The 19033-nt window shown below is 41.9% G+C and overlaps 1 protein-coding gene across 2 annotated transcripts in view; it reads right to left on the minus strand.

Moving 5' to 3' along the window:
- Positions 1-19033, minus strand: part of cux2b (cut-like homeobox 2b) — a 159052-nt gene that overhangs the window by 32153 nt on the left and 107866 nt on the right. For both annotated transcript variants that reach the window (XM_017468990.3, XM_017468989.3), the window contains exons 6-14: positions 13715-13853; positions 12222-12295; positions 12064-12130; positions 8674-8722; positions 7870-7965; positions 7363-7563; positions 6566-6624; positions 6427-6475; positions 6150-6249 (exon numbers count right to left, since the gene is read on the minus strand). In XM_017468990.3, coding sequence (XP_017324479.1) covers positions 6150-6249; positions 6427-6475; positions 6566-6624; positions 7363-7563; positions 7870-7965; positions 8674-8722; positions 12064-12130; positions 12222-12295; positions 13715-13853 — 834 coding nt within the window. The remainder of the gene's footprint in view (positions 1-6149; positions 6250-6426; positions 6476-6565; positions 6625-7362; positions 7564-7869; positions 7966-8673; positions 8723-12063; positions 12131-12221; positions 12296-13714; positions 13854-19033) is intronic.

Below are 19033 nucleotides of genomic sequence, written 5' to 3' on the forward strand. Positions count from 1 at the left end.
CAGGAGCAGAAGGAGGACGACCGCCTGAAGCACTTCTGAGCCCAGGTGCGAGTGATAGAGGGAGTCGACCAGAGCCCTGACCTGAGACTCCCTACCTTGTACTTTCTCGTCCGGAGCAGTCTCCTCTATCAGCGGGCCTGCCTCCGCGGGGAGCAGATGGACCTACTGGTGGTGCCCAAACCAAAGACTCAAACAGTAATGCATCTGGCTCATACCCATCCCCTCGGCGGCCACCTGGGGCCACGAAACACCCTGGAGAAGCTGATGGATCGCTTTGTGTGGCCCGGGATGGACGCGGAGGTCCGGGCCTTCTACCAGCAATGCCCGCAGTGCCAGCGCACTGCCCCACGGAGGCCCCCGCCAGCACCCCTTATCCCTCTGCCCATTATTAGCATCCCGTTTGAGCGAGTGGGCATGGACCTCGTGGGCCCCCTTCCAAAGTCTGCCCGAGGCCATGAGTACATCCTGGTCATTGTTGACTACGCCACCCGGTACCCCGAGGCGGTGCCGCTGCGCAAAGCCAACTCCCAGAACATCGCCAGGGAGCTGGTACTCCTGTTCAGTCGGGTGGGGATCCCAAAGGATGTGCTGACCGACCAAGGTACGCCTTTTGTGTCTAAACTAATATCCGATCTGTGAGAACTGTTACAGGTGAAGCACCTTAAGACGTCGGTCTACCACCCGCAAGATGATGGGCTGGTCGAGCGGTTCAATCAGACGCTCAAACGGATGCTGCGCTGGGTGGTGGACGAGGAGGGGAGGAATTGGGACCTCCTCCTCCCCTATGTGCTTTTCGCCATCTGAGAGTGCCCCCAGGCATCCACGGGCTTCACCCCCTTTGAGCTCCTGTTCGGACGGCGCCCGCGGGGACTGTTGGACGTGGCCCGCGAAGCCTGGGAGGAGCAACCGTCCCCCTTCCACTCAGTTGTTGAATACGTGCAGGAGATGCAAGCGAAGATCGACCGGGTAGCTCCAATAGTCCGGGAGCACATGCGCGTCGCGCGGGAGGAGCAACGAAGGGTATACAACCACCAAGCGCAGCCCCGAGAATTCCAGCCGGGGGATCGAGTCCTCCTGTTAGTACCCAGCAGTGCCTGTAAGTTCCTGGCCCGGTGGCAAGGCCCGTATACAGTCCTCGAGCACCGGGGCCCTGTCAACTTCCGCCTGCAACAGCCCGGTAAGCACGCGGAGGAGAAGCTCTACCACGTGAACCTTCTAAAGAAGTGGGTGGAACCGGCACCAGTAGTGTCGGCGTACGCGGCCCGGGACACAGACCATGGCAAGTGTACCTTGGTCAGTTTGGGGGAGGACCTTACCCCCGCCCAGAGACAGGAGCTCACCGAGTTGGTAGACCAATTCTCTGATGTGTTTTCGACCTCCCCAGGGATGACACAGCTGGTCCACCACGAGATCAAAACTCCTCCCGGCGTAGTGGTGAGACAAAGGCCCTACCGTGTTCCAGAGGCCTGGCGCAAAGCCATTAAGGAAGAAATTGGCCAAATGCTGCGGGATGGCATCATAGAGGAGTCCAGCAGCCCCTGGTCCAGCCCAATCGTCGTCGTGCCGAAGCCGGACGGGAGCATGCGGCTTTGCAACGACTTCCGGAAGCTGAACCAGGTATCGGAGTTCGACAGCTACCCCCTCCCCTGAGTGGACGACCTCGTGGAGTGACTGGGGAGGGCCCGGTTCATATCTACCTTGAACCTGACCAAAGGTTACTGGCAAATTGCGCTAGCGCCAAGACCCAAGACCGCCTTTAGCATGGCCACCGGCCACTGGCAGTACCGGGTTCTCCCCTTTGGGCTACACGGGGCACCCGCAACGTTCCAGAGGTTGATGGACATCCTCCTGCGGCCCCACCGCATGTTTGCAGCTGCCTACCTGGACGACGTAGTCATCCACTCCACCACATGGGCAGACCACCTGTTTCATCTAGGGGAGGTCCTGAAGGCGCTCCGGGAGGCCGGCCTGACAGCCAACCCCAAGAATTGCCACCTAGGGCTGACTGAGGCCCAGTACCTGGGATACCGCATTGGCTGGGGGATGCTGAAGCCACAAACAAAGAAAATCAAGGCCGTAAAGGACTACCCTCGACCCACGTCAAAGAAACAGGTACGTGCCTTCTTGGGGTTGGCGGGGTACTACTGGAGATTCGTGCCTAACTTCTCTGCTGTAGCTTCCCCCCTCTCAGATCTCACGAAGAAGGGCCAGCCAGACCGGGTTAGGCGGTCAGCCGACGCAGAGAGGGCCTTCCAAGCCCTGAAATGTGCCCTCACCAGCGCGCCGGTACTGCGCAACCCGGACTTTGCCCTCCAATTCACGGTGCACACCGATGCGTCCGAGACCGGGCTTGGCGCAGTCCTCTCGGAAACCTTCGACGGAGAAGAACACCCGGTCCTCTATATCATACGGAAGTTGTCCCCCGCTGAGAGGAAATACGCAGCCGTCGAGCGAGAGGCCCTGGCAATAAAATGGGCCATCGAGGAGCTGTGGTACTACCTGGCTGGCCGGCACTTCGTCCTCATAATAGACCACGCCCCCCTACAGTGGATGGCCAAACACACGAACGCCCGGGTAACCCGCTGGTTCCTCGCCTTACAGGACTTCTCGTATCAGGTCCAGCACCGGGCAGGGGCCCAACATGGTAATGCAGATGGGCTCTCGCGGCGAGACGCACTCTGGGCCCACCACCGAGTGGCAGTAGGCTCAGAGCTGAGGGGGGGGTACTGTCGCGACGGACCGACAGCCGGCGCGCATAATGAGAAAGTCGCTCCTTCCCCGACTGCCGCGCCGGCACGAAGCGGACAGCCTCGTGCCAAACACACCATCAGCCGGAAGGACCGTCACGGTGGGGCGGGACCGTCGACGCTACACCGGCCGGCGATTGGGGAATCCGTCCGGGAAATTCCACCAATCAGGCGACAGCGGAAGAGGATAAAAGGACGCTCTTCTGCCCGTGCGAGGAGAACGGCTAAGAGACAGACTATGTGCGCGCTCTTCAGCAGCATAGAGGCACTCCAACCTTTACCACGACGGTATCCTCTCGCTAATCTCTTTCTCTCTCTCTCTCTCCTTCTCTCCCCGAAGGTGCGAGTGCGGACGAGACCGCCGGGTGGTGAGATCATGTTCGACGGTGGATGACAGCACGGGAAACCCACACACACCTCTCGGGAACCCCGACACGCCCTCAAGAACGTCACAACGCCAGCCAAACCCCCACAAAACCCCTCACACACACTCACCTCCTCACTACAGACAGCTCCCACACAGACAAATAAAACCCCCGTTTTGACTAAAACCCGTCTCTTATGGGTCTGTGCTCCGCCCTTCCCCGGGCTAATTCCCTTACTATATATATATATATATATATATATATATATATATATATATATATATATATATATATATATATATATACACACACACACACACACACACACACACACAAACACTCACACATGCATATATACACTCAGTGGGGGAAATAAGTATTGGAGGCGTCAACTTTTTTTCAGTAAATATATTTCCTATGGGGGTGCTCCAGGGTTGGGGGTTCGATTCCCACCGTGGCCCTGTGTGTGGAGAGTTTGCATGTTCTCCCCGTGCTGCGGGGGTTTCCTCCGGATACTCCGGTTTCCTCCCCCAGTCCAAAGACATGCATGGTAGGCTGATTGGCATGTCCAAAGTGTCCGTAGTGTATGAATGGGTGTGTGAATGTGTATGTGATTGTGCCTTGCGATGGATTGGCATCCTGTCCAGGGTGTACCCCGCCTCGTGCCCGATGCTCCCTGGGATAGGCTCCAGGTTTCCCCATGAGCCTGAAACGGATTAAGCGGTATAGAAGATGGATGGATGGATGGATGGATGGATGGATGGATATTACCTATGAGGCTATTCACATGATATTTCACCAGACATGAAAATTAATTCAAGATATCGGGAAATATAAAGAATTCACAACATTAAAGTCCATAAATAAAGTTATGTGTAATAAAGTGGAACGACACAGGAAAAAAGTATTGTACACGCTAAGAAAAAGCAGTTCTCCAAGGCAAGGTAAGCAAGGAACCAGCTGAAATTCGTAAGTAGTTAGAAAGTAATTATACCTCCTATCTGTGCAAATTAATATCAGCTGGGTTAGTAAATTGATGGTCTGTAAAAAGGCTTTCCATTACCAAAGTGTCACACAAGAAACATCTCATAATGGGTAAAAGCAAAGAGCTCTCCCAAGACCTTTGAACCTTATTGTTACAAAACATATTGATGGAACCGGATACAGACATATTTCAAAACTTCTGAATCCTCTAGTAAGCACCATTGGGGCCCATTATCCACAAGGGGAAGCACCATCACTCCATCATCAACAGGCCACGCACAGGAGCTCCTCGCAAGATTTCTGACCAATGAGTCAGAAGAATAGTCAGTAGAGTAGCCAAAGAGCCAAGGACCACTCGGAAAGAGCTCCAGAAGCACTTGAAGGCAGCAGGTGCCATCGTCACAGAGAAAACATAGGCAATTCACTCCACTGCTCACAATCACCCTGCAAGGCTCCATTACTAAAGAAAAGGCATGTCAAAGCTCGTTTAAAGTTTGCTACAACTCATTTGGACAAGCCTATGAAATACTGGGAGAGTGTAGTCTGTTCAGACGAGAGCAAAATTAAAGTTTTTGGCTGTCATACTACGCACCATGTTTGGAGAAGAAATGGCACTGCACATCACCCTAAAAACAATACAACAACAGTGAAGCCTGGAGGTGGAAGCATCATGGTGTTGGGCTGTTTTTCATCGCACGGTACTGGCAAACTTCATTTAGTTGAAGGAACGATGAATGGAGCCCTTTACCGGAAGATACTTGAGAAGAATCTGCTGCCATCCACCAGGATGATGAAGATGAGACGTGGGTGGATCTTCCAGCAGGACAACAATACAAAGCATACAGCAAAGGAAACTCTCAATTGGTTTCAGAGAAAAAAAATCAGGGCGTTTGACTGGGCCATTCTATCACCTCACTTGAATTCAATTTAAAAAAGATTTAAAGACAGTACGTTTAGAAGAATGGGCCAAAATCAGACCTGAATACTGCAGCCGATTAATTTCTTCTTACAGGAAGCGCCTTGAAGCTGTCATTACAAACAAAGGCTTCTCCACTAAGTATTAAATAGATTTCAGTTAGCGTGTTCAATACTTTTTTCCTGTGTCATTCCACTTTATTACACATAACTTCATTTATGGACTTTAATGTTGTGAATTCTTTATATTTCCGGATTTCATGTCTGGTGAAAATTTCATGTGAATAGCCTTATATTCACATGATTATATTTACTGAAAAAAATGTTGACACATTCAATACATATTTCCCCCACTGTGTGTGTTTGTATGCATGTATGTGTGTGTGTATGTATATATAAATAAAACACAACAGGGGAGCCTGTTCTGGCCGCCCAACAGTTTATCTAAAAACTGCTGTGTCAGCTGAGTCATGAACCAGAGAGCTGTGGCTCCGTGCTCCACTACACTAACCATTGGACCTACTATGGGGCATAGTAGGTGTGAGTGTAATGGTACTTATGTGACTCAGCGGGAGTGCCAAAGCCGCCAGCTCGAACACGCCAGCTCAGCAGGGAGGTGGGGAACATACTCGAAATGCTCCTTTTGCTGATGGTGTTCACAGACACCCACCAACAAGAGATAGTTTTATTCCTCGCTGATTCCCCAAATCACAATCTTGCAAGAGATTCCCCTCACTAAGTCTCGAGGTGTGCCTCTTCACTTACAGCTCAATAGTAATTCTCTGGTTCCTGAACCACAATAAATCTTTTCTAATTCCTCAACCTCAATAAAATGTCTCTAAATCCTGAACCTCAATAAATCTTTTCTAAATTTCAGCTTTACTGAAAATACCAATCAGAACAGCGTGAAGTCACTCAGTACCTGACGCAAAATTAAGTCCGCATGCGGCGTGAAGCAACCGGAGGCCTTTTGAAGGGGCACGGCCAGGTGCGGCACGTTTCCGCTGATTGCCTTCTTGGGATCCTTGTGCTATAAAATCCTATGCAGGTGGCCACATATTTGCCTAAGAAGGCCTCCGTAACACAACATCAACTAAGCTGAAATACTGAAAATGTATTTAAAACGTTATAGTCTTACCAGGACTCTGTAGGACTCTCGCTTTGTCTGTCAGAAATTTGTTGGAGTGTAGAAAAGTCTGTTTGTCAAGCAACAAAGCCTCTGCAACTTTGTCAGAGTCCTGTCCACACACACACACACACACACACCAAAAACACATTTAAATCAGATGAATCAGTGCTAGTGGATGTACATTGCCATTATAGGTGATGGCTAGCATGGTATTCACTTGTTTCGTATTCACTTACTCGAACCATCAGCAATGAAAGCTCACAAATCTTAAAGTCATTTTTCTCACCTGGGAAGAGCTCCCATTTGCTAATGTCAGTTTCACTGCTTTAAGAATGCTGTGGGGGGGAAAGGTATCTCAGACACAGTCAAACAGACACAGGCAATAGTGACCCATACACTTTATTGAAAAGAGACTTTTTTAAAACCTGAGTTCAGTTTTGATTTCTTCATAGTCCAACTGAGACTGCAATTTAACCTCTAATTTCTGGGGGGGGGAAGAAAAAAAAAACACAGGAAGAGTAAATCACAGAAGATGTGATACCAAGGAAGTTTTTTTTTTTTTTTTGTTACAAGCAGAAAAATCATATGATGAGAAGAGTAATTGTCTGACTATTTCACTCTTTCCACCTAACCTTAATACACAGCAAGACTGGCTAGCAGATAAAGGAAGATTAAAGATTTGCATAAAGTTTTGCATGTCGCCACTCTAACTTCAATTTCAGTGCCAGTATTTACACTACCCCCACACCATCCCTGCACACCATCCCTGCACTACAAGGTGTTACGTTATGCCCTTATTTATTTTAATTTATTTTCACTATCATAGCTTGCTGAATATTATATCCACAGTTATGTTAGCCTACATGTTTATTACAAATAGAAACTTGGTCAATAGCTACATAGAGAGATTTGAAATGTTTGTAAAGTGTTTTAGCTGTAATTTATGCAGATTCTCAAGCCACTATGGGATTTTACTGTACCACTTAAATTTTTATATTGCACTAACACAGGCCGTCACTCTTATTTTTGTTGATAAAGGCAAGAAATGGAGTGTTACACTAGAGTCCCTCCAGTGTATCTCTGCCATGCTACACACCCATTTATAAAAATTGATGGTTAGAGCACAGGAAAGACTGACTTGTAGAACAGGGCAGCCTTGAGGTCTGTAGCTGGAAAACTGGTTTACATCATCTACATGTTGAAACTTTTCTGCCCCACTTACTTCAATAGCCTCTGTCTTATAAGCCAACTGTTGTTCAAGATCTGCTAGCTGACTTGCTGAGGAGTCCTGCACTTCCTGGAGCGTGAACTGCAACCTCTGGACATTCTCAAGCAGGCGAAGAATCTCTCTATCTTTGGAGAAGAGCACTGCTTCCAGCCGTGATGGTGAGCACTTGTCCTTCTCATCCCTCCCTCCTTTCCCCTGAGATGGGCACCACAGCAGAGGAGCAAAGCAGTGAGGGAGAAGAAAAAAACATGAAAATCCTTTTTCAACTTCAAAATGCCTGCCTCCATCCTCTCTGCTTTCCTATAATCATATTACTTCAAAGTGTTGCTAATGAGGAGCCACAAGCACGAAGGATTTGATTTGCGGAACCAACAGTATGGATAAGTGACTCTTTTTTCTGTACATGAATGTGACTCGAGAGCCTTGGGATGACTTTGTGGTGAAGTGAGTCTTTTCTCTTTAATCGTAAAAGTTTTGGTGAGAGTAGGGATTCACTTGTACCTCACTGGGACCCTCGTCACTCCCTTTAGAAATACTGCGACTGCTGGTTAGCTGGTCCCTCAGTCGCTCCACCTCCCTCTGGGCCAAATCTGCTCTCTGCCATCAAACACACAGACAATTCTCCTTTAGAAAGACCTGTTAACATCACCTGTGCAGTGAAAGTACAATAAAACTCTACAAACTATTAACCTGAAACCACAATGCTCTTAGCATTGTAAGTTTCTGAATCTAAAGTTTACACCAAGTGCACAGACTATAACAAATTAATGAGTAGAAAAAAATCTCAAAAACCAGTCAAGAGCATTACGTACAGGGAGAACCTGAAATAGAGAATCTTGCTCTCACTCACTCTCTTTCTACTCCATTCTGCTGAGGTGGATGTTTACTTGCAGGCACTTTCTTTCCCAAACTGTTTCCCTGCACAGTCACACTTGGCCTGATAATTAATGATTCATTTTCTGAACATTTATCTAAAAGCTGCTGCCGAAGGGAGAGATAGAGAGAATGGAAAATCATGACGGAGAGAAAAGGAAAAAAAATGGAAGCAATCAGTATGATGAGGTAACTAACAGACATATCACGCTTCACTCTCAGCATCCATCGCTCTGTGCTGTCTCATGGCCCTCTGCTACCTGCAGACGGCTAATCACGAAGCTCTGAGAAAGCGGAGGGTAGAGGGTGGGTGGTAAGAGGAAGAGAGGCCTCAGGGGCGTCTAATTAATCCTGAGGCTTGATTACAAAAGGTGATTACCTTAAATACAGGATCCTCAAAATTAGTGATAGAATGGAAAGCTCTGTGCTCACCTGGTTGGCCTTCTCCAGGTTCGTCTTGAGCTGGGCCAGGTCCTCTGCTCTGGAAGACACAATACACACTGCCTATTAAAATAATCAGGAAGATAACATGAATATTGACAGTCAGTATGGCTTCTGACCAAACAATGTTTTATATTTTATATAGTAGATACAAAAACTCACAACTGCCTTAAATAACATTATCTATATTTTTTATTCCTAACAGTTCAAACAACAACCAAATTATAAACTCCCAAAGATGTTATGAGTATTACAAAGTCTGTGAAATCTGAAAAAAGTGGCATCCTATCATTAAAACAGAATGAGTCACATCTATCGCATATTATTTGACATCATATCTCAACATGCCTACACACTCGCAACAATCAGAGCACTCATTTGAATAGCGTCTTGGGGAGATTATTCATAAGGTTTGTTTGAAGTTCAACAGTTTCCTCTCAGTCATCAGGGAGCTGATTTTCAAAAGGTGGAGAGGCTGAATAATGAGGAAGGCTGAAAGTTTGATTAAATACATGAATCTCTGAGGTTCTTCTAAACAAAGATCCTCTCTATACAGTATAGAGTGTATTTGCTGCAAGTGTAAGTGCATTGAGTTGTTTTACAGAAGACTATGAAGACACTATCACACTAAATCACAATTAAATATGACCTTGTCCTTCTGTCTCTGGAAAAATAAATGTCTGTATTAATAAACAGAGTGCATTTGTGGAAGTATAAGGCCAGAGAGAAATCCTTTACAGAAGACTCCATACTACTTATTGAATACCACATCACTCATAAATGAGTGAAGAGTAAATAAGTGTCTATGCTAATGAATTCCTTAAACTATCAGCTCTGAGATCACTAATGTATATGTAGCAGCAGGATGGCAGCCAAAAACAGAAGCACTTCAGCAAAGTAGCAGTAGTCCTCACGTCACAGAGAGGAGAGAGGAACTATTCAAAATTCAACCAAAGGAAAACTGGGCATCATATCTGAAAACATGTCCTGGAGAAAAAAACTGTACTCTAGCATAAGTGTTTTTCATAGCAAAATAAAACAAGCAGACTTCCCACTGACCAGCTCCTCATACAAGTTTCAGGCTCGTTCAAGGTGCGGGCTGGATACTGTGTGTTAGATGATGAAGTCAAGCGCAATTTTTTGATGAGGCTATCTGTTAACAGAGCAGTTTTTCTAAGGTTTGCCAAAGTAGCAAACAGAAATTGTTATATTACCTGCACTAGTTCATCAAGAACTCTTATTTATAATCAAAGCAGCTACATCAGCTGAGAGTAGATTATGTCAAAACTAATTCAAGTGACTATATATGGTTTAAGCAAACATTACTGGAGAGCAGAATTTGATAATTTACAATAGTTATAAGGGTGTGGTTATGATAGAATAGGGAGAATTGACTGGAAAAATGCATATTACAGGAAGGAACGATGGTTCTGTTATGCTTTCAAGGACATTTTGTTGCCATGGTTTGGGGTCAATGCAAATCAATACTTTTTTAAGTTATTCTGACCAATCACCTATATCCTATGATCAAACATTTATAACCTGATGGGCATGGTCTCTTCCCAGATGACCTCGTCTAATCCACAGGGCTCACTGAATGGTTTGATGAGTATGAAAATTATATTAATCATGTCCTTCACAGTCACCAGATCTCAATCCAATTGAACACCTATTGAAGATTTTGTACGGACATGTTAGCACCATCAGAATGACGGATTTCTCCTTCAGCAGTGGAGATAACATTAATCTCACTTTCTATTGTCGGTTGTTTTCACAGGAGCAATGAAATGAATAAAGTCAGGGGAAAATAACTCATCTATATTCTCAGAATTTTAATAATTTTCATCTGATGAAGGACTATAGGAGGAATGAATGAAAAAATATATATATATAAACACACACACACACACACACACACACACATACACATACATATATATATATATATATATATATATATATATATATATATATATATATATATATATATAAAACCCACACAAAAATATTGGAATAGCAAGACCAATTATTTTGACATTTGTGTTTGAGATCAATGAATATGAGAAAAATAGATCAGATGCTACTTTCATTTCCTTACATTTACATCTAGATGTGTTAGCAACTTGGAACATGGCACCTTTTGTTTGAACCCATTTTTCAAGTGAGCAAAAACTATTAGACTATGTGACTGACTAACTGTTAAAACTGATTGTTTAAACAATTAATAACTCTTGGTTTGAGCCCTGGGTTTTGCCTGTGAAGACTGCATTTGTTGTTTAAAAGGATATCGAACATGAAGACCAGAGAGCGGTCTATAGGAGGAAAACAAGCCTATCTGGAAACTTGAAAAAGAAAGAAACCACTGGTGTACTAACAACCAGTCAAGGAAAACAATAGCAGTTGATGACAGAAACATTATGAAAGCTGTGAAGAAAACCCAAAAACAACACTCGGTGACATCACCAACAACCTCCACAGGGCAGAGGTGAAGATATCAACAATCTACCATTTGAAGGCTTTGAGAGCAGAAATATAGAGGCCATACCACAAGATACAAACCACTCATCAGCAGTAAGAATCAGAAAGCCAGATTGGAATTTTCAAAGAAATACAGAGATGAGCCCCAAAAGTTCTGGAACCAAGATTAACCTCTTTTTAACCTACCAAATTGATGGAACGGCCAAACTGTGGAGAAAGAAAGGATCTGCTCATGATCCAAAACACTGTAGTTCATCGGTCAAGCATAGTGGAGGTAATGTCATGGCTTGAGCTTGCATGGCTACTTCTGGAATGGGCTCACTAATCTTTATTGATGTAACTCATGATGGTAGCAGCAGAATGAATTCAGCGGTCTACAGAAACATTCTGTCTGCCAATTTCCAAAGAAATGGATTCAACCTAATTGGGAAGAACGTCATCATTCAACAAGACAATGATCCAAAACACACTACCAACTCAACAAAGGACTTGATCAAGCTGATACAGACTCAACAAGTCTGTGTAAATCCTGATGATCAATATAAGATTAAAACCTTTGTATTATCACCTGAACATGTGCTTCAGAAGAAGGGATAAGTATCATAGAAAATCTGACCAATAACATGATCAGTATCACAAACCTGCTTAAATATAAATGGTGACCTAGAAAATGTGCACTCTTGAATATGGAATAGTCTTGGTGTTACACATTTCCTTTTTGGTTTTTGAATTTACAAATTCCCAGATTTGCAATGTGGTCTCAGACTTTTAGACCCCACCGTATGTGCGCGCGCACACACACACACACACACACACACACACACACACACACACAAAGAGGGTAGGCATGGACAGAGGGAACAGGAAAGAGTTAATTAAACTAGTCTTCAAGTAAGGACTTACTTGGCAGCCATTTCCTTGTAATATTTACACCTTAGCTCTTGTAGCTCTGACTGGGCTTTGTTCAGTGCTGTGAACACACAGAATATGGTTAGATTCTTGCTTTTCACATATTATCAAGCTTACAAACTGCACAGTTTACTGTTTAACTTACTACTAACCTGACTGGAGACTTTTGATTCTCTCTTCAGCCTGAGCCAGTCTGACAAACAGAGCATCTGGTTCATCTGCTTTCCTGAGGAAACAAAGTGTGTTGTACCAAATGGTAGAACACACCACAGTGTTAATAAGGTGTAAGGTACAGCGTAAAGTTATTAAAGTTCCAATGTACAGTGGTACAGAAAATATCATCGGCAAATATTTTATTTGCAAATAATTTTGTTATTAAATATATGAGGATTTACTAACAGCTATTTACAATAGCTGTATGTGCTGAAATTAAATACATTTTTTGTGGTATATTTTTGTTCTGCACCCTTAGTGGAACAACATACTCTTTGTCTGTGACTAAACCTTTCACTAAGTAATCAACAACAGAGGGCTAAATGCAAAATGTATTCCTATTGTATACATACTGTATAATACTTACTGTATATGTGGAGTAAGTAAGCAATAATACATGTTTGGGCGTGCCGTTATAAGAAAATAATCAACGTCAAGGTGGCGTGATGATACCTGACATGAAGTGGACGTTTATTTAATGTTGAGGAATAAGTTAGTTCCTGTTATCCTGTTACTGCTAATGTTAGAGCAGCACCAGTTTGTCATGTTACTAAGAAGCCACAAAGCACTCTGTCCTGAAGGTTTTCCTGTATCTAAAATCCAAAAGAACAATTTTACCTCTGTTTTACTACTGTTGCAAAGCACTGACACTGTAGATTCTTTCCAAAATGCTAAACAAACATCTCTTAATAGAAAACTTCACCATATCAACAATTACAAATATTTTTTTGCTACTGAGCTACTACTGTAGTTCTTGTCCAAGTTGTTACTACATAAATGATAACATATTAGAACAAGCTGAATCATATAAACCTGTGATTTAATGACCTGCATTAATAAATGCATTTATGGGGTTACATACAGCATGTGGTTAATATGCATTACACAGTGTTGGGCAGTAACACTGCCACAACTAGCAATGCTATTTGAATCAATTCGCTTGTAAGTAGTTAAACAATTGGATAAGTGCTAATTAGTTAGCGAATTGTAAATGCTATAAAGTAAAATTTTATTAATGAGTCAATTCCCTGATTCCAGGCACTGAAAACTAAGAGTCAACCCCAAAGTGCTGAAGACAATTCTACACAGGAAAAAATTATTCACCTTGGCGAAACACACAATGAGTATTTTATTTATTATTTCATATATTTAAAAAATAATCCAACTACTCAAATAAAAACAACAAATGTTAGACATACACACAACGTACACAGACAGACAGGCAGACAGACAGATAGATAGATGATTGATATATCAGTTAAATAATAATCATTAGTTGCAGTTCTAGTCATATAGATCCTGAGTAAAAAATCCAAGAATGTGGAGTACACAAATTAACACAAATTTCATTTTTGTGATTATAAGTGTTAATCACTTCTGCAGGTCCTTTAAGGCCAGGGATCAATTCTTCTGCATTGTACAGTTTGCCTACCTTTCATCGAGGCTCTGGTGGTTGTGAAGGGGTAAGCCACCATCTTGGAGGCTCTGTGTGCTGTTTGGGGTCATCATATGGGGCAGTTGTTCTGACACCTCTACTCTCTGTATGCTTACTTGGCTTTCTCCTACACTTTCTGTCAGAGAGACCAAGACAGAGTTGTAAATGATAACAGAATTCTCTGTGACATTAGAAGCCTATCAGTCATTCAATACATATTATTAGTATAATTACTATTTTTCCTTATTCATGGTTTTTAAATGCAAGAAAAATGGTTGGACCTTTATGTTTTGTAGTCTCTTACAAAATTAGTTACATACAGTCGGGTCCATAAGTAGTTGTACAGTGACAATTTTCATAATTTTGCCTCTGTACATCGATTTAAAATGAAGCGATTAAGATGAGATTGAAGTGTAGATTTTCAGATTTAATTCAAGGGATTTAACAAAAATATTGCAGTAACCATTTAGAAATTATAGCCATTTGTTACATAGTGCCTCCATTTTCACAGGCTCAAAATTAATTGTACACACTAACATAATTAAAAATATATGGATTTGTTTTAATAGATTATTACCTAAATCAACACAGTCAAGAAGTCTGGAACCCATGGACATCACCAAATGCTGACTTTCCTCCATTGAGAGGCTTTGCCAGGCCTTTACTGTCGCTAACTTCAGTTGGTGCTTGTTCGAGGGTCTTTCTGCCACCAGTTTTGGCTTCAGTAAGTGAAAAGCATGCTCAATTGGATTGAGGTCAGTTGACTGACTGAGCCATTTAAGAACATTTCATTTATTTGCTCTATAAACTCTTGAGTTGCTTTTGCGGTATGCTTTGGGTTATTAGCCATCTGTACTGTGAAGCGCTGACCTATCCATTTGACTGAATCTGAGCAGAAACTATAGCTCTATAAACTTCAGAATTCATCCTGCTACTTCTATCAGCAGTCACATCATCAATAAACACCAGTGACCCAGTTCCATTGGCAGCCATACATGCCCATGCCATAACACTGCCAGTGCTTTATAGACAAGGCCTCAGATTTTAGTTTTCTGCCTGACCACTTTTATCAACAATTAGCTAGCTTTACTCCTACGAACCCCTCTTCTGTCAGTGACTTAATACTGAAATCTAGTTTTTCATTTTGCCACCTCGATCCTGCTCCTACATTTCTCCTCAAACACCGTCATTCTGTCCTTTCTGCAAATATTTCTCACTTCATAAACAGATCTTTAGCTTCTGCTTCTCTCCCTCTACCACTTAAAACTGTGGCAGTGACTCCAGTTCTTAAAAAACCTAACTTGTACCCTACTGTTCTTTCTACTTTTCGCTAACTATCTCTAACTTATCCTTCATTTCCAAAATACTGGAAAGTACTGTTGCCTCCCAGTTCCAGTCTTTCTTTGCTCAAAATAATCTCTTTGACCCCTTTCAATCTTGCTTTCATCCACTCCATAGTACTGAAACCGCCCTCGTAAGGTTTGTCAAAGACCCATTACTGTACTCTCTAGTGATGCCGGTTATCTTTCTATTCTTCTATTACTTGATCTTAGCTCCGCTTTTGATACTGTCTGTCATGATTTACTTCTCTCCTGCCTCTCGGATATCTGGGTCACGGGTGCTGCTCTTTCCTGGCTTACTTCTTATCTCACAGATAAACAGTTTTACATTCCTATGCAGGATTATCAGTCATCTACAGTCTCTGAAATTCAGTGTGCCTCAGGGATCGGTGCTTGGATGTCTACTATTCATTATATATATACACTGCCTTTGGGTCAACTTATTCACCACTACGGTTTCAGTTACCATTGTTATGCTGATGACATTCAAATCTATACAGCTTGTAGATCTGCTCCCACTCTCCAGACCGGTCCACTATTAGCATGTGTAAATGAAATAAAAGGATGGCTTAACTCTAACATTTTTAAAACTGAACATGGACAAAATTGAGATCATTATTGTTGGAACACCAACTCCTGCTAAAAATATCCTTTATGACCTTACTTGTGACATTGATAGTACTCTCATTTACACTCAACACTCAACCATCTAGTACTGTAAAAAATTTAGGCATCATCTGTGATCCCTCCCTCATCTTTGAAGCTCATATAAACTCCATTTCTAAAATTGGATTCTTTCACCTTCATCGCATTGCTTGCCTCCATCCCTTCATTAGCCTCAAAGACGCTGAAACACTGGTTACACTGGACTGTTGCAATGCACTCCTTATTGGTTTACCTGCTAATTCAATTGCTAGGTTGCAATATTTTCAAAACTCTGTAGCTAGACTTCTCACACATACCAAGTACCATTCCAGCTCACATTACTCCAATCCTGTCTGAACTGCATTGGCTAACGGTTTCATTTCGCATTAAATTTAAAATAATCCTGTTTATATTCAAATCACTTCACAATTTCTCACCTTTCTATCTTAGTGCAGTGCTTCTCCCTTAAAACCCAACATGCTCTCTCAGGTTCTCTGGGTTCAGACTCCTCTCTGTCCCTAGATCTCATCTCTCCACTATGGGTGTACACTTTCAGTCTAGTTGCACCCAAATTCTGGAATTCACTCCCACCGACTCTACGCAGCATCAAATCTATCTCCGAGTTCAAATCCCAACTTAAAACACATATTTCCTCGTGTTATTTGTCCTAATGTGTTGCTATGCATTTTCTCTCAGTGACTGTTCTATCTGTAATGTGTTTTTCATTTTCTGTGTCTGATTGCTCATTGTTTTCACATTTTGTGTTTGTCCATGATTGTTCATTGTTTATGTTTTATTACATTGATATTGTAAAGCATCCTTGAGCTCTGGAAAGGTGCTAAGATGATGTGGTATGCTTTAGATCATGAGCCTTTCTTTTCTTTCTCCATACTCTTCTCTTCCCATCATTCTGGTACAAGTTAATCTTGGTCTCATCTGTCCAAAGAATCTTGCTCCATAACTGGGCAGGCTTTTTTTTTTTTTTGTTCTTGTTTTTTTAGATGTTTTCTAACAAGGTCGAATCTGGCCTTTCTGGTCTTGAGTGTTACCAATGGTTTGCATCTTGAGGTAAACCCTCGGTACAGTATTTACATTCATGAAGGCATGTCTTGCTTCTAGATTTGGAAATGATATGCCTACACGCTCCAGAGTGTTTTTGACTTGGATAGATGTTGTGAAGGGGTTTTTCTTCACCAAGGAAAGAATTCTGTAATCGTCCACTTTAGTTGTCCTTCGTGGTCTTCCAGGCCTTTGGTGTTGCTGAGATGGCTAGTGCATTCCTTCTTGTTGATTTGGCCACTTCTAAACTCTACTATCTTTCTGATGGGTCTGTACTGTTTTTCAGCCTAATTGATAGCTTTCTTCACTTGCATCGACACCTCTTTGGACCGCATATTGAGAGTTCCCATGAACAGCTACCAAATGCAAATTCAACACTTGGAATCAACTCCAAAGCTTTTATCTATTTAATCTATCATGAAATAACAATCAAACAGTCCACACCTCTCCATGAAACTGCTCATCAGTCCAATAACTGCAATTGACCAATAACTTTTGAGCTTTGGAAATGGCGTAAAAAATACTTTTGGAAATGGAGATACTATGTAAAAAATGGTGGTAATTCATAAATGATTAATGCCATATTTTTTGTAAAACCCCTTGAATTAAAGATGAAAGTCTACAATTCAATCATATCTTGATTGCTTCATTTCAAATCCAGTGTGGTCGTGTACAGAGGCAAAATTACAGAAACTGTCAGTGTCCAAATATTTATGGATCCGACTGCAAAGTGTGTCTTTATCACAGAAATGCAGAACATTTTAAAATGTGTATCTTAATAAAAGTATCCTACAAATGAGTATCAGAGAAAGCACATTAAACTCATCTAAAAACTCAGCTATTCTCAAGACATAGATTTTGCATTTAGCTGCAAATTAGCTTTGATACAACAAGGACCACATGAGGAAACATCAAGGCTGAAGTACATTATTTTACGGTTAAAAATTAAACAGTTAAAAATAATAAGTCCATTTATGAATAGCAGAGCTAAAGCTTTTGGAGTACTCTACTAACCATTTCTGTATGTTTCTATCTACGAGTCACAAGTGGCCGAGTCACAAGTGGCCATGGGTTTGATAAAGGCCATGTATAAATAATAATTAAAAATTTGACTTTGGACACTTTCCTGTTACCCCCTCTTTCAACTTTTTTATTTATTTAAAAACTTAACTAGTTAGAGTTGGCTCATCCTAACTATACCTGCCAGTCCCATAGCTAGCATGAGCTTAAAACATTTATATAGTACTGACAGTGAGATGTTTTTCCTAGGAATATTTAGCAGACTACAGAAAAGACTATGAGAACATCAGAATAATTACATAACAGCATCATTAGAAGACATTTTTTACCAGCTCTTGACAAATCCTTGAATGTTCATTGACTTACCATTAGATAAATCAAGGCAAGGGAACAAAATGAGAAGCTTATAATAATATTTCTAGCCAAGAGGCCATTAACCTCCTAAATTCTCAAAAGTTACAGTTTATGCTCTTAAATGTTAGGTAAATAAAATAAATTAAAAGCTTTGTAGTTTAACGCATTGAATTAGTCCTCTATTCCTCACATTGTTCAAATATGACCGACATATAAATGTCTTAAAGTCATAATGAATAGCTTCAATGAGTGAATATTTTAATGATTTGTTTTCTTGTTGTGGATGATTATTTTCTTTTTAAAGTCGAGCAGGGAGATATCAATGCCTTAAGGCTCATGTCTACTGTCACTACCTCGTACACAGCACACATGCAGCAGATATTTAATCTGTACCTATGTTTCTTAGCATAGATCAGCTCTCTAATAGATTAGTGCTGTAGTTTTGTCAGTTATGTCTTTTTAATAATAATAACTTAATTTTATAGCATCTTTAAAATCAGCTTCTCAAGGCACTTTACATAATAATAAATACAAAGAAAATAAAAAATATACAGATAAAAACTAAGCATACAAAACCCCCCCAAAAAACCCAGACTTGAATACAAAACGGTTAAAACCATTAAGAAAACACTTTTTAAAAAAAAAAAAAAAAAAAAAAAAAAAAAAAAAGAGTTTTTATGTTAGATTTAAAAATGCTTAAATTCAGTGCATCTCTAATATGAGCAGGGAGTGCATTCCAGTGTCTAGGAGCATAGGATGAGAAATCCCTGTCCCCTACAAATCGAGCACAAATGACAGTTGGGAGTATATAAAGTTAAAAGCACAGACAGATACTGAGGGGAGAGAATTCAGTACCTTATATGAGAGCATAAGGATTTTAAAATCAACTTGAAGCCTG

Source organism: Ictalurus punctatus, chromosome 5, assembly GCF_001660625.3.
Source record: "Ictalurus punctatus breed USDA103 chromosome 5, Coco_2.0, whole genome shotgun sequence".
NCBI classification, from domain to species: domain Eukaryota; kingdom Metazoa; phylum Chordata; class Actinopteri; order Siluriformes; family Ictaluridae; genus Ictalurus; species Ictalurus punctatus.